The sequence below is a fragment of the Dendrobates tinctorius genome, unplaced genomic scaffold (assembly GCF_039654945.1).
Source record: "Dendrobates tinctorius isolate UK_male_01 unplaced genomic scaffold, ASM3965494v1 ptg000032l, whole genome shotgun sequence".
Classification (NCBI taxonomy): Eukaryota; Metazoa; Chordata; class Amphibia; order Anura; family Dendrobatidae; genus Dendrobates; species Dendrobates tinctorius.
The window spans coordinates 17,762,053-17,778,601 of NW_027361700.1; the positions used below are offsets into that span (position 1 = coordinate 17,762,053).

General features: G+C 49.4%; 1 protein-coding gene across 1 annotated transcript in view; it reads right to left on the reverse strand.

The window, feature by feature from the left end:
- The window catches only part of PIP4K2B (phosphatidylinositol-5-phosphate 4-kinase type 2 beta), a 70,398-nt gene that overhangs the window by 20,209 nt on the left and 33,640 nt on the right, over positions 1 to 16,549 (reverse strand). The window contains exon 8 of the mRNA XM_073572517.1: positions 8,223 to 8,475. Within this exon, the coding sequence (XP_073428618.1) occupies positions 8,223 to 8,475 (253 nt within the window). The remainder of the gene's footprint in view (positions 1 to 8,222; positions 8,476 to 16,549) is intronic.

Sequence of the window (16,549 nt, forward strand, 5' to 3'; positions counted from 1 at the left end):
AATGGGATCTCGCATGGGCAAAGCCGAAAAGCAGTAGTGCGCATGCGCTGCATCACTCAGAAGCTCGCAGGCACTATCTGTAGGGAGAGGGGGAGACAATCTGAAGATATACCACTTACTAAAAGAACAATGGAGTCTCTACTGGCCTCTGAGGAAATCTCTGTAGGCTGACCTGAGGGTGATTGTGGAAGATCTTAAAGGGGAAATATCTCTGGGTGAACGCATAGACCACCTTGAATCCAAAATGGCTGAGCTCACTAAATCACTTATCAGCCTGACTGATGAGCATGAAGCCCTAAAAGAAGAGATGATTGTAAGCCCGGAATAAGAACTGGGATCTGGAAGATAGGTCCCGTAGGAATAATGTTATCTTTGATAAATTCCTGGGGGAATTGCTGCCAGAAATGGAGCCACATAAAATAGTTACACCCATTCACAGAATACCCAAACCAAAAACCTTAAACCCCAGTCTCCCAAGAGATGTTTTGGCAAGAATACACTTTGCGGGCACTAAAGAAGCCTTTATGAAAGCTCTAAGGAAAAGGCCTGCTATCCCAGAGGAGTTCCAGCGTCTCTCTGTTTTCCGCGACCTATCAGCCGGGACACTTGCCAAAAGAAGGGAATTCAAACCATGAACTTCGGCTCTAATGAAGGAGGGCATAAGATACAGATGGGGCTTCCCAGTAAAGCTGATAATCCACAGAGGAGAAAACACCCATGTCTGCTTATTCTCACCCCAGGCAGAGAAATTGCTACTCTCATGGGGAATCAGGAGCATCGGCGATCCCCAAATATCAACCATTCCCAGAAGAAGCTGAACCCAGAACGGGGCACGGTCTATTACCCACTCACTTGAATGGCATATGTGTGCTTGCACCTTGCTTTTTGCTTGTCATATGGAGCTGGGGATTTGTGCTCCACTTGGTTTGATTGACAGATCATTGTTTTGATCTTCCCCCAATATAAGGTTTACTTCTATTACTGAACCATTGAACTGTCCACTTAGGCTATGTGCACACGTAGTTTTTTTGGTGTGCGGATTTTGGAGAGAAAACCGCAGGTAAATCCGCAGTACAAAAGTCCTGTGGTTTATCTGCGGTTTTGCCTGCGGTTTTACACCTCATAATGGATGAGGTGCAAAACTGCAGCGTTTCTGCACCAAACAATTGACATGCCGCGGATTGTAAACCACAGCAAAACCGCGCGGAAAAATCCGCAGCATGTGCACAGCGTTTTTAAATTTCCATAGGAAATAAAGGTACTGTACAACGCAGCAGAATCTGCGGACCCGCAGCTGCAGAAACGTAGCAGAATCCGCACCGTGTGCACATACCCTTAGGAAGCAACACTGATTGACAATTTCACATGCTGTTGTGCAAATGGAATAGACAACAGATGGAAATTATTGGCAATTATCAAGACACCCTCAATAAAAGGAGTGGTTCTGCAGGTGGGGACCACAGACCACTTCTCAGTACCAATGCTTTCTGGCTGATGTTTTGGTCACTTTTGAATGTTGGTTGTGCTTTCACACTAGTGGTAGCATGAGACGGACTCTACAACCCACACAAGTGGCGCAGGTAGTGTAGCTCATCCAGGATGGCACATCAATATGAGCTGTGGCAAGAAGGTTTGCTGTGTCTGCCAGCGTAGTGTCCAGAGACTGGAGGCGCTACCAGGAGACAGGCCAGTACACCAGGAGACGTGGAGGGGGCCGTAGGAGGGCACCAACCCAGCAGCAGGACCGCTACTTCAGCCTTTGTGCAAGGAGGAACAGGAGGAGCGCTGCCAGAGCCCTGCAAAATGACCTCCAACAGGCCACAAATGTGCATGTGTCTGCACAAATGGTTAGAAAGAGACTCCATGAGGATGGTGTGAGTGCCCGACGTCCACAGGTTGGGTTTGTTCCGGGACAGCAGGCCAAAGATGGAGTCCGATGCATCGTTAATATTCTGGAAACACTGGAAAAGCTGGAAGAGAAAGGCGGACCTGGTGTTCTCCTGAAACTTGATGCCGAAAAGGCGTTTGACAGGGTTTTCTGGGGCTACCTGGAGGAGGTTTTAAAGAAGTTTGGTTTGATAGGTCCAACTAAAGATGCAACTCTTTCCCTGTACTCAAACCCAGTTGCATCAGCTAATGTGGCAGGTTTCCACTCTGGGAGGTTCTCCATATCGAACGGGACTCGTCAGGGGTGCCCACTTTCACCAGTAATATTTGCGCTGGTGATGGAACCCCTGGCATTGTCCATAAAATCCAACCCTAAAATTCATGGAATTCAGATAGCGACTGTGTCCCAAGAGGTTGGTCTTTATGCTGATGACGTTATCGCATGTGAAAATGTTAGAACCTCGCTAGAGGCCATTTTTGGAGAACCTCTTGGATTTCTCTAAGGTGTCGTATTATAAATTGAATGCCACAAAATCCACGGTATATAGAGTGGGGATAGAAAAGGACCTGCAATCTGAACTTCAACGTACTTTATTTAGAATGAAGAAAATATGGTGTACTTGGGGGATTAAACTAACCAAAACTAAAAAAAAAAAAAAAACTAGTACAACAGAAAGGCCTCCTTTAAACCGACAATCTTCTGGTGTCTTTGCAATGCGAAGGCCATTACTCCGGGAGTAGACCTAGCAGATTCTCTTCCACATGACGTTTCTTTGCCCCCCCCAGGGAGTTTCCCAGGGTGGACGGTCGTCTTCTGTTCTTCAGAGATACTTGGATCGCCTCTATCAAGGACACCCGTTTCAGAGAGGTGGTACTGTCAGGATACAAGATAGTATTCACCTCACTGCACAGAGATCGTTTCTTCGAATTACACCCCCTCACGGGTTCCAGGCTTTTTCGCAGCCGTCTCCTCTTTCCTCTGAACAGGCGTCATCGTTCCTGCTCCATCTAACGAACATTTTACAGATTTCTATTCAAAGCTCTTCGTAGTTCCAAAGAAGGACGTGTCGGTCATACCCATCCTTGATCTCAAGTTACTGAAAAGGAGGGTCTACCTACACCATTTCAGGATGGAATCACTCCGCTCCGTAATAGCCTCCATGGAATTACAAGAGTTCCTGTGTTTGGTGGGTATCCATGACACCCATCTGTGTCCCCATTTTTCCGGGTAATCAGAGATTCCTACGATTCGCGGCACAGCAGGACCATTTTCTGTTTGTCGCTATGCCATTAGGGCTGGCAACTGCACCTAGGATCTTTACAAAAGATAATGGAAGCGGTCATGGCCATTCTGCGGATCAGGGGTCTAGTGTTCATAGCTTACCTGGGTGATATCTTCGTCAAAGCTCAGTCCTTCTGTCACGCTCACCTCCCCGGCGCCGACTCGCCCTGCAGCTTTGGCGGCTGCTGCTCTGACCACCGCCGCCGCAGCTCTCCCTATTCAGGCTCCTGCCACCGCCGCTCTGTCAGTCTCTGCTGCAGCTCCCTCCGTCATGGCACCGGCGGTCCCCGCTGCCTCCCGTGCCTCCACGCTGCTCTGCTCTCGCTGGCACCTCCGGTCCTCTCGGCCCTCCCCCTCTGCTGGCGCCTGTCCATCTGGTGCTTCTCCTCCTGTCTTGCGGCCGCCCTCTGCTCCCTCCCAGGTACACAGGTGCACGCCCCCCTAGACCAGGCGCCCTCTCTCTTGGTTCTATGACTCTGCCGCACCCTGACCCGGAAGTTCTACACCGTGCCCTATATCAGGCAGCCTCTCACTATGCTTGCTACCTGACTATCAATTGTGTTTCACGTTCTGATATCGGGTCTATGCTTTCCTGCTTTCCTTCTGTCTCCTCGCTTCGTAGCGTTCCTGGTTTCCTGCTAGCTTCCCTCCTTGTTACCCTCGTGTTGCCTTCCAGGTCCAGTCCGTTCCTGCCTTCATCTGCCTGTTCCTGTGCCTCATCCGCTACCCATTCCTGCCGGCTCCCTGGTCGTCCACCACCACCCTCGCGGCTACAGCAGTCTCCCCTGTGGTCGTCTCCCGTCTGGCCGCCTGCACGTCCTCTGCCTGTGTCTCCCTCCGGTTGTCCCCAGGTATCAGCTTCCGCGGCGATAGTCTCCCCTGGGTCTGCCCCTGACGCTCCCTGTATAGGGGGTGGTACACCTGGTCAGCTCGCCCTAGGGAGGTTCGTTGTCGCGGTCCTCAGGGTTCAGCTCCCGGAGCTCTCCTTACACCTTCTTTCTAACCCAGGAAAGTCTTACCATCACTCGCAATACCTTGCCTGGGCTCAGCTGGATTGTCAGCTGGTCTCCAAAGGGTGATGGGGTTCGCTCCCTACAAGGCCCTCAGTCTCACTCCTTTCACTCGGCAGCTGTGGAAGTGATATCCTTCACTCAGTTCTGCACCAGGCCACTCAAGCAGGCTATTCTGTCCCAATGGGACAGGTTTGTTTTCTCGCTGTATCCTCCAGTTTGAATTTCATTGCAAATCATAGCGGCCCTAAACTAGTGGCTGTTCTCCCCCTTCGTTTGCCAGGGTCGGTCCTTCCTCGCTGTCCACTGGCAAGTGGTTACAACAAATGCCAGTTTCCTTAGCTGGGGAGCTGTCTTCTGCAACCTCACAGTCAGTCTAGGGCCGTTGATCGTCAGAGGAAGCTTTGCTGCTAATATAAGTTTTCGAGATCAGAGCAATTCTTCTGTCCTTTCTCCACTGGCAAGACCTTCTCAGGGGCCTTCCAGTTTGAGGCCAGACACACAACGCCATGGCAGCGAGATAAATCAACCAACAGGGAGGAACTTTTTGAGTCCTCTGGCCATGACCGAAGTCTCCAAGATTCTGGTCTGGGCAGAGACCAAGGTTCCAGCAGTGCACAATTCCGATGTAGACAATTGGGCCGCCTTCTTTCTCAGTCGCGAGGGTGTTGCAGCGGGAGAATGGTCCCTGCATCAGGCAGTTTTTCATAAAATTTGTCTACGATGGGGCACTCTGGATGTGGATCTCATGAAATCCAGGATGAACAAATATGTCCCTGTCTTCAGGTCCCGTGATCATCTTGCGGTGGGTATTGACACTCCGGCAACACCCTGGTAGCAGTTTGCCCTTCCTTATCTGTTCCCGCCTCTTCCCAGACTGTTGAAGATGATCAAAGCACAAGGGGTGCTGGTCATCCTAATAGCATTGGATTGGCCCAGGAGGGCCTGGTATGCAAAGTTTGTCAACTTACTTGCAGATGCCCTGTGGAGAATACCAGACACACCACACTTTCTCAAGGACCCCTCTTCCATTAGATTTCTCAGTCGCTCGATCTGACAGCGTGGCTGTTGAAGCTGCAGGTTTTAAGAGCTTCCGTGTTCTCAGAGCGTGTAATTCAGATGATAATCAGTGCTCAGAGGCCGGCATCATCTCGAGTCTGATATCGGACAAGGAAGGCTTTTTTCCGTGGGTGTGAGACTAATCACACTGTGCCTATGGTTTTCTCTCATCCTTCTCTTCTAGCCTTCCTTCAAGCAGGGCTTGATGCAGATCTAGCTCTCAGTTCTCTGAAGGGCCAAGTCTCTGTGTTATACAGTTAGGTCCATACATATTTGGACAGAGACAACATTTTTCTAATTTTGGTTCTAGACATTACCACAATGAATTTTAAATAAAACAATTCAGATGCAGTTGAAGTTCAGACTTTCAGCTTTCATTTGAGGGTATCAACATTAAAATTGGATGAAGGGTTTAGGAGTTTCAGCTCCTTAACATGTGCCACCCTGTTTTTAAAGGGACCAAAAGTAATTGGACAATTGACGCCAAGGCTATTTCATGGACAGATGTAGGCAATTCCCTTCGTTATGTCATTCTCAATTAAGCAGATAAAAGGCCTGGAGTTGATTTGAGGTGTGGTGCTTGCATTTGGAAGGTTTGCTGTGAAGGAAACTCGCGGTCAAAGGAGCTCTCCATGCAGGTGAAACAAGCCATCCTTAAGCTGTAAAAACAGAAAAAACCCATCCGAGAAATTGCTACAACATTATAAGTGGCAAAATCTACAGTTTGGTACATCCTGAGAAAGAAAGCAAGCACTGGTGAACTCATCAATACAAAAAGACCTGGGCGCCCACAGAAGACAACAGTGGTGGATGATCGCAGAGTAAGCGAAACCCCTTCACAACAGCCAACCAAGTAAACAACACTCTCCAGGAGGTAGGCGTATCAATATCCAAATCTACCATAGAGAGAAGACTGCATGAAAGTAAATACAGAGGGTTCACTGCACGGTGCAAGCCACTGATAAGCATCAAGAATCAAAAGGCTAGACTGGACTTTGCTAAAAAAAAATCTAAAAAAGCCAGCACAGTTCTGGAAGAACATTCTTTGGACAGATGAAACCAAGATCAACCTCTACCAGAATGATGGAAAGAGAAAAAGTATGGCGAAGGCGTGGTACAGATCATGATCCAAATCATACCACATCATCTGTAAAACACGGTGAAGGCAGTGTAATGGCTTGGGCATGCATGGCTGCCAGTGGTACTGGGTCACTAGTGTTTATTGATGATGTGACACAGGACAGAAGCAGCCGAATGAATTCTGAGGTATTCAGAGCCATACTGTGTGCTCAGATCCAGCCAAATGCAGCCAAACTGATTGGTCGTCGTTTCATACTACAGATGGACAATGACCCAAAACAAAGCCAAAGCAACCCAGGAGTTTATTAAAGCAAAGAAGTGGAATATTCTTGAATGGCCAAGTCATTCACCTGATCTCAACCCAATTGAGCATGCATTTCACTTGTTAAAGACTAAACTTCAGACAGAATGGCCCAAAAACAAACAGCAACTGAAAACCACCACAGTGAAGGCCTGGCAGAGCATCAAAAAGGAGGAAACACAGCGTCTGGTGATGTCCATGAGTTCAAGACTTCAGGCAGTCATTGCCAACAAAGGGTTTTCAACCAAGTACTAGAAATGAACATTTTATTTACAATTATTTAATCTGTCCAATTACTTTTGGTCCCTTTAAAAAACAGGGTGGCACATGTTAAGGAGCTGAAACTCCTAAACCCTTCGTCCAATTTAAGGCTATGTGCACACGTAGCAGAAAATTTCTGCTTAAAAACCTGACTCCCTTCCCAGAAACCGCGGGGGGGGGGGGGTTTTGCGCAAAAAATGGGCGGTTTTATGCGTTTTTTTCTGCGCGGTTCCTGACACATAGAAATAGCCAAAAATGCAGAAAAATCCGCGAAATTAATGAGCATGCTGCGTTTTTAACGCGAAGCGGTTTTTCCGAGGTAAAAAAACGCATCAATATGCACAAAAAGTGCAAAATGCATAGAAATGAATGGGAAGCTTATTTTTAGCGTTTCTATAGCGGATTTATTGGCAAATCCGCTAAAAAAAAGGCTAAAAAAGCTGTGTGCACACAGCCTTAATGTGGATACCCTCAAATGAAAGCTGAAAGTCTGAACTTCAACTGCATCTGAATGGTTTTGTTTAAAATTCATTGTGGTAATGTCTAGAACCAAAATAAGAAAAATGTTGTCTCTGTCCAAATATATATGGACCTAACTGTACATTTTTTCCTAAAAAAATGTAACTTCACGTCTTCAGGTCAGAACTTTGTTTCAGGGGGTAGGTCATGCAGCTCCTCGTTTTGACTGTCAGATCGCTGAGACCTCAATCTGGTTTTGGAGGCTCTCAGGAGTTCCCCCATTGAACCGCTCTGGGAGGTCTCCCTGCTTCTTCTATCTTGAAAGGTTATTTTTCTCCTGGCCATCACTTCCATCAGGCGGGTTTTGGAGATGGTGGCTTTTTCCTATCGCTCACCCATCCTTATCTTGCACCATGATAAGGTAGTTTTGTTTCCTATATTTTCTTTTCTCCCCAAGGCTGTCTCCCCTACCACAAGACCCAGCACAGCGCGACAGAACGACAATATGACCGCCTTACAAACGTCCGAAGCAAGAACGAGGATGTGCAGAATGGTCATACTGAAGTCAGATTGCCTCTGTGCACTCTGATTGGTGTAATCTGGCGATGATGCCGATTGCACCAATCAGAGCAGTGTCGACATGTGATGACGAGCCAGGTGCCCTGCTGTAAGAATCAGCAGGCACCTTAATGCAATCAGTGCGGTGCGGCATTTTAGCCATGACATACCTAGTACGTCCAAGGTTGGTAAGAACTTATCAACCATGACGTACTGGGGACGTCCAAGGTCTTGAAGGGGTTAAATATAATAAAAAAAAAAGTTTAAAAAAAAAAAAACAACCTCAGTGAAATCAAGACGTAAGAAATTACACGAATGTACTCACTGTCATGGCTCTTCATTGCATAAACATCCACGGATGGATCAAATTCACCAGGTCCAAAAAAGCGAGGACAATTTAGCAGATTTCCTGGACTATCTGGGGGAGTGCCATATGAACATATGGGGTTGCCAGTGCCATCTTCGCACTCCTCTTCTTCGGCTCGTTCCTCCACTTCCATCTCTTCCTGCTCTGCACGATCCACATCATGTAAGCCCACCAAGAGACTGTAATCCATTATCTTAAGTACAGACAGGAACTGCAAAAAAAAGTCATTAGAAATTAGACTTGGTCATCTATCACAAGTCATTTTTTGTGGCAAAAAATATGCAAAAAAAAAAGTTTTACAGTACCAGCAAAGTGAATAAAATTTCAGAAATATGAGGCATGCTACCAATATAGGCCAACTATCTTAGATCACGTTACGCACATCTTGTTTTGCAGCCTTTGGACACACAGCTCTGGCAAAAATTAAGAGAACATTGTAAAATTTTCATTTTGTCCGATATTTCTCTTTATAGGTATATATTTTTGAGTAAAATGTAAAAGAATGATTTTTGGTACTCACTGTAAAATCTTTCTTTGAGCCTTCATTGGGGGACACAGGTAACCATGGGTGTATGTTGCTGTCGCTAGGAGGCTGACACTATGCAAATAAAGCAAAAACTGGCTCCTCCTTCGTAGCATACACTCACTGACCGGCAGGAAGTACCTCAGTTAAGTGTTAAGGCAGTAGGAGAAGCAACCAATAAACTCCACTTATGTACCGGCTCAACAACCAAGGCACGTAGGCCCAAAACCAGTACAAACAAATAGGGAGGGAGCTGTGTTCCCCAATGAAGGCTCCAAGAAAGAGATTTTACGGTGAATACCAAAAATCATTCTCTCTCTATCGCTTCATCGGGGGACAGGTAACCATGGGACGTCCTAAAGCAGTCCCCAAGGGTGGGAACAGAAAGAATGCAGGGAAAAAAAGGACTGAGGCCGGTCGGTGCATCACCGCCGCCTGCAGCATCTTTCCTTCCTAGGCCTACGTCAGACAAGACATAAGTGTGATCTTCGTAAAACTCTGCAAGAATGTGCGGAGATGATTAGGTTGCGGTCCTGAAACCTCTAAAGTCTATGTCTAGCGACAAAGTGCTCCAGGAGCTATCCAGAGTACGGACCAGAGAGGGACAAGCGGGACCTAGAGAAGAACGGACAATGTCTGCACTAAAGTGGAATGAAAGGACACAAAGGACGGCAGGATAATGCTGCCAACTCAGAACTCCCCTGATTTCTCTTTTGGTAGCCATAAGGCTAACGGAACCAAATAGTTGTACTTACGCCACCTGAATCAGATCTTCAGAAACTGTAGTAACTGTAGTAGAAACATCAGTAACTGTAGTAGAAACCTGAGGATGCAGGTTTTCTCGTCCAAAGCAAGGTCAGAGTGACCTGATGGGAAAAAAAAAAAGCCCAGTCCCTCTCAGAGGTAGGCCTCAGAGGCCATGGAGTTAAACTGAAACGACTGAACTGTGGCGGAAGAGGGGCCTTGCGGAAGAATATCCGGACGGACTGGAAAGCCCCAGGAGGCGTCCATGAGTATGTATGCCAGCTCCGGGTACCAGGTCTGACTTATCAGCTTGTAGTTGTCAAAAGTACTTTTGACTCTTGTGAATAAGGGAAGAGGCGGGGGGAGAGAAAAGACATCTGAAACTGGGACCTAGGAATCACAAGTGCGTCGCAACCGACTGCCCTGGGATCCTGGGACCTGGTAACGTGCTGGGGAACCCTTTGGTTTGTTAGATAAGTCATTAGGTGGGCATACAGAATGCCCCACCTCTGACAAATGTAGTCGAAGACGTCAGAGTTGAGGTCTACTCGCCTGACGCGAACCCCCCGATGATACAAAAAAATGGACCTTCCAGTAGGCTACCCCTGGAATGTGGGCGGCTGATATGGCAGGGACATGGCCTTCCGCCCAACGCAGGATCAATGCTACCTCTACCTCGATCTGTGTGTTGTGAGTCCCGCCTTGGTGGTTTTCTTAAGCAACAGCTGTGACATAGTCCGACTGCCTGCGGACTGGCTTGCCTGCGAGAAGAAACTGCCAGTGGAGGGGGCAAGAAGGATTGCCCTGATTGCCAAGAGATTGAAGGGGAGGAGGGTCTCCTGAACGTTACAGCGACTCTGTGCTGTGAAATTGAAGAAGACCGCTCCCCAATCCTAAAGGCTGGCATCAATGTTGATGAACTGCCAACAGAGCTGGAGAAATGACCTCCTGCGCAGGGCAGAGACGGATAGTGTCTACCAAGAGAGGGACTGCTTCACAATGAGAAGAAAAAGCTCTGGCTGATCAGGGAAACAGTCCAGGGAAACAATTCTCTTATCCCAGGTAGACCGGAGGGCCAACCGAAGAGGGCGGGAGTGACACTGGGCATAAGGCACAGTTTCCATGACCGCCGCCCTGACCTTCGTGAAGACCCTGGTAGCGGACGCCAGGCTGACCTGGAGTGCCGTCAACTGGTAATGGCGCTCCTGTATCGCAAACCGAAGGAACCTCCGATGCTGTACACAAACGGAAAAGTGCAGGAAAGCATCCTGAATGTCCACAGAGCAAAGAAAATCCCCTGCTCCATGGATGGGATCACCAAGCTCCAGGATTCCGTTCTGAGGAGACGAAACCAAAGGTGGTGGCAATTCAACAGCTGGAGTTCTAAGATCAGGTTTTTTGTTTTTTTTTGGGTGGGGGGAGGTATGAAGAGGTTCGAGCAGAACCCAGAACAAAACTTGTTCGTGACAAGGAACGTGTACAATGACACCTGAGCTTAGGGAGGGACAAGACGGCTTGGAGGTCCCATGAGAGTGCTGAATTGGCGAGAAAATTCCATCCTGTAGCAAGGTGTGACGATCACCCTGACCTAGGCGTCGTCGACCTAGGGCAACCAAGTTTCCGTAAAAAGACGAAGAAGAAGAAAACTGCCTTCCACCCTGGAAAGGAACCCAGGTAGGGATGACCCGTCATTAGAGGAGAATCTGTGATAAGGGGTTCCGGAGGACTTAGAGACGGGTCCTAGGCCTCCAGTGAGGAATAGCTTGAAGGAAGGTTTCCCTCTTTCCGCTTGTACAGGATAACGGTCCTGCTGTAAGGAACCACCAGAGAAAAGGCAGAGGTGCTTTCACCTCTGGTGGCATCAGAAGTGATCTGGACCAGTTAGGTCCCAAAGAGCTAGATCTGCATGACGCCTCCAAGGCCGATACAGTTAAGGCCACCATCTGTCTGTCCATAGAGTCCTTGAGAGACGCCGCATCAGGACTGGACAGAACTGTTTGAGAGGCTAAGTGTGAAAAGGGCGGATCCACCTTAGGGGGATCAGACCATATATGATGACCAGGTCTGAACGAAAAAAGGGTTTAGAATGTCCAGACGTTTTTGTCTCGGGAAGCGTTTGCCGAGATGTTTCCAGTGTCTAGAGGTGGTAGCCTCAAACTCTTTGGGAAAAAATGCTGGGGGGATATTTCATACTGTGGTGTAGTGACCACTGTGTCCGCTAGGGGGTGCTGTGTGGATGTCCCAGGACGAGAGTATAAGCATTTCCAGTGTCCTAAATGATTGTAATGTGTCTTAAGCTGAATGACCGTTATGTATCTCAAGGTGGGTGGCCTTGAGATGGAGACGTGTGTGTTGATCAGCAGTGATACTGCTGAGGTGCTGTTTCAATGTGTCAGGGACTAGTTACCTACAAACCCACCCAGGGGGTTTGTTTAAGAACGCGAGTATAAAGTGTGTATGAATGGTTCAAGGACTTATCAGATATGAAAGCAGCATGCCTTGGAGTATTCAATTTGATGTTTATTAGCCCATCCGGCTATGTGCCCATACAGTGCGACGTTTCGGTCCAAAAAGGGTGCGGACCTTTCTCAAGCAAAGTTTGGTATATACCTGGAAGCGTGCACCCACTTTTTTCTTTTGTGCTGCTTTTTCATTGGTTCAAGGACCTGTGATGAGGTCATAGCCATGTGACCTGGTGGGCGTGGCTACGGACCATATAAGGTGGCCAGGGTAGGTCACATGGGGTGAATGCAGGGACCTGGTTGGTCTGTTTTGGAAGGCCCCGTCTGAGTGAGATGGGGGCTGTCTTCCTGACAGTAAGGAACGCTGTGTTGAATGACTGCACGTGCCTGATGATTCCCTGTAGGGAATGGACGTCTGCAGCATGATGAAGGAACTATGAGGAAACCCTGACATGGGTGAGATAACTGAGGCTGAAGAGCCTGTGTATGCATAACCTGTGTGACCACTGGGATTACAAAGCTGAACTCTGTCAGACGCTTTGCTGATGTTATGAAGTTTATGTTGCTGCTGTGGGTTTATGATGCTAAATAAACCGCATGGACTAGGATTGTTTATAGAAAACCTGTGCCGGATCTGGTTTTGTGGCTGCTAAGCGAGTATCCCCTACCTGAATAACAGCGCTAACTTACAATACGTTTGAATGAAACGGAGATGTCCTGAGCAGTCACATGCTCCACTACTACTTCGAGGGTTTGTACAATAGCTGAAATAAGGCTGCCATGTCCAGCGTCCCAGAAGTCTGATCCACCTCCGAGTCAGACTGACTAAGAAGCTACATCCGACCCGACGTCCGCCTCCGAGGAGGAGGAACGGGTAGAGAGGGGCATTCTGGATGCCGCAGAGGCGGCCCGGTGAACTGGATGAGGAGCCAGACAGAGTCCGCTTCCGAGATCATTCTCCTGATCTGTCCCTGTGCAGGTCGTGGTTGGGTGCATGCGAATCACCATGGGAGGTGTTCGTAGCACTGGTGGCGGCAGACAGATGCGGCATAGATTCCAGGACCTGTACCAGGGACTGTGAATTTTCTAGTCAGGTCCGAGACCGACAGACATGGCAACAGCCCCTCCGGAGGGAGGGGAGCGTTTTCATCCCGGAAATTGAACCTTCTGTCCGGTTGGGGACCGGCTGGGACATGGCAACAGCCCACTCCGGAGGGAGGGGAGCGCCGTCCCCCTGCGCAGATGCCGAGGGACCTGGTCTCGCTTCCCTTGTTACGTACCAGATATGTCCTTGTGAACATAGCGGACAGGTGCGTGCGAACCACCATAAAAGGTGTTCGAAGCACTGGTGGCAGTAGACGGAAACCAAAGGCGTTCCAGGACCTAGGTCGTTGACTATGGAACCTCTGTCAGGTCGGATAACGACTAAGACATGGGAACAGCCCTCTCCGGAGGGAGGGGAGTGTTTTCATCCCGAAAATTGAATCTTCTGTCCGGTTGGAGACCGGCCGGGACATGGTAAGGGCCCACTCTGGAGGGAGGGGTGCCGTCCCCCTGGGCAGATGCCGAGGGACCTGGTCTCGCTTCCCTTGTTCCGTACCAGATATGTCCTTGTGAACATAGCGGACAGGTGCGTGCGAACCACCATTAGAGGTGTTCGGAGCACTGGTGGCAGTAGACGGAAACAAAAAGGCGTTCGAGGACCTGGGTCATGGACTGAAACCTCTGTCAGGTCGGATAACGACTGAGACATGGCAGCAGTCCACTCCGGGGGGGGGGGCTGTTGTCCTGGGTGTTAGGGGATTGTTATAGGGCAGACACGGTGGAAGACCTGCAGTACGAGCATAAATAATGCAGACTGGTCAGAAAGCCACTGCCTTTATACAGATGGTGGCCAAAGAAGAGACAAAACTTTTAAGGAGAGACGAAGACTGCTGCCGGGGATAGATAAGCCCCTATGAGGTAGAAAAAACAACCAGCCTGGGCTGGTCCTACCTGAACCCGAGATGGCGCTGCTCAGGCTGGAGTGTCTCCCAGATCCGAAGCCAGATAGAGATGGATGCTTGCTACACGAATCTTCGTCCGCTGTTACAGACAGACACACCGCCTGCTGTGCCCTCTGGGTCCTGAGGCAGATGGTGACAGACAGTGCAGAAAACTACAGATAGTGCATGATCACAAACTTGCGGCCTGAGACCCTATACTGGGGCCGTGTCTCGAGTGACAGGGAGAGAGGGCTGGAGAAGCACACTCACACATTAAATAAAAATAGACGCGGCCATCGGAAGGGGACGTGGTTAAGCCTAAGGTGCACTCCGATCTGGCTTGTAATGCTCAGGGCGTGCACTGATTGGCCTGAGGCCGGTAAGAGGGCGTGGCTACGCAGGGAGAGACGGCCCAAAGCCGGGGGTTCAATTAGCCGAAGAACCCGATAAGCCGCGCCGTCTCAAGTTAATGTGCCGGCGAAAACAAGGAAAGGGAGCCGGAAGTGACCGGACCTGTAGAGCCAGGGAGAGAGGTACACGCCACTCTACGGAGTGGTGGGCGTGATCCGGCCGGAGCTGCGCTTGGGGGCATGTCCTGGACCTAACCAGGATTAACTGACCCAGCGCCGCATCCCATCGAAAGAACGCGAAAGGCGGAAGCTGCGGCCTGAAAGGCTGACAAGCGGAGGAGGCGTGTGTCCCCTGCAAATAGCCCAAACACCGCTGGGTGACGTGCAGATAGGGGGGCGTGCCCGGCAGTGGAAAAGGTGAAATAAGATGGCGCCGGAGGGTCGTGTCCGGCAAACTAAACACGCCAGTAGGGGGCGTGTCTTGACGATGAGTACGGCTGATAGGAGACATGCCGGAGAGGAGGGGGCGTGCTCCTGACGTAAAATGGCCGAAGGGAAGACGACAACCTGCCGGGGCCGCGCGCTATGTAAAAAAGGGTGTGAAAACTGAACCTGACTGATAGGAGGACCCGGGAGGAAAGTGGCCTAAAAAGGGCGTGAAAACTGAACCTGACTGATAGGAGGACCCAGGAGGAAAGTGGCCTATCAGTCAGGTTCAGTTTTCACACCCTTTTTAGGCCACTTTCCTCCCGGGTCCTCCTATCTACAGTCTATACACCGGTAAACGGGGAAGCTGTGCACGGGGGGAGCGGCTGCAGGGGGGGGGGGGGAGGGGCTCGCTGGCTTACCACCTGCTTGAATCCGGCTCCTCTTGATAGATGAGGATCGCATCAGGAGCCCTCAGGAGTGAGAGGGTCCTGGGAATGAGGATCCTCCTTCCCGCACCGTCTCCGGACGGTGCAGAAGACGGCATCAACCCCTTAGCCAGAAGGGGGAAGGCCACCACCGGTGACCACCATCTTCCTCTCAGCCCTCTCCGAGGAGAGGGATGAGGAGGGGATAAAGCAAGGACTGGCCACCGAGAGTCACCCTGAAACACCCCGAAAGGGGGACAGGGGACAAAGTCCTGCCAGAGGGTCCGAGTTTGGGCGATGTGGGTGATACCACACTGCTCTCTCGGTCGCTTAAATGTGGGAAAACAGGGTGAGAATTCTGCACCATGTTACCCGACGAGCTGTATCTGAAAAAGGGAAAAGGATTATTAAATTCACACAGAAACCTGTGAAAGAAAAAACACTGCGGATCTGGTGTTAGATCCAGGTCCGCCTCCTACAGACACTAAGCTTAAACTGAGGTACTTCCTGCCGGTCAGTGAGTGTATGCTACGAAGGAGGAGCCAGTTTTTCATTTATTTGCATAGTGTCAGCCTCCTAGCGACAGCAGCATACACCCATGGTTACCCCAATGAAGCGATAGAGAAATTGCTCTTTTATTCTATAAACTACTAACAACAGGTCTTAGAATTTCCATGCACCACATTTTGTATTTACGTTCAGAAAATGAAAAATTATCAAAATAAGAGTTCAGAAGTCAATATTTTGTGGAATAACCATGATTTTTAATCACAGCTTTCATGTGTCTTGGCATGCTTTCCACCAGTCTTTCACACTGCTTTTGGGTGACCTTATGCCATTCCTGGTACAAAAATTTAAAGGGAAGGTGCCGTGGTTTTTTATAATTACATGTCAAAGATAAAACAGTATAAAACAATGTTGTCCAGTAAGCTGCAGTACGGGGAGGGTGTTGTTCAGATAGTATACCTGAGGAATGCAGTGACTGGAGGCCTCCATGTTTTTTTTGTGGCTGGTGAAGGACACACCCCTCTGCCTCTTGACGGCAGCAGTGGGGCATAAGTGTAACGGTCGGCTCCCGACCTCGTGCTTCATTTACGGCAGACGCAGCAGCTGAAGGAATTTGCCGGGGGGAGAAGGAGGGCTATGTCGCAGCAGCTGAAGTTATCGTAAGTGCCGTCCGGGGGGGAGAGAGAGAGAGACTGCTGAGCTGTGTATCTAATCCTATCCTGCGTGATACTGACTGCTGAGCCGTGTATCTAATCCTATCCTGCGTGATACTGACTGCTGAGCCATGTATCTAATCCTATCCTGCGTGATACTGACTGCTGAGCCATGTATCTAATCCTATCCTGCGTGATACTGACTGC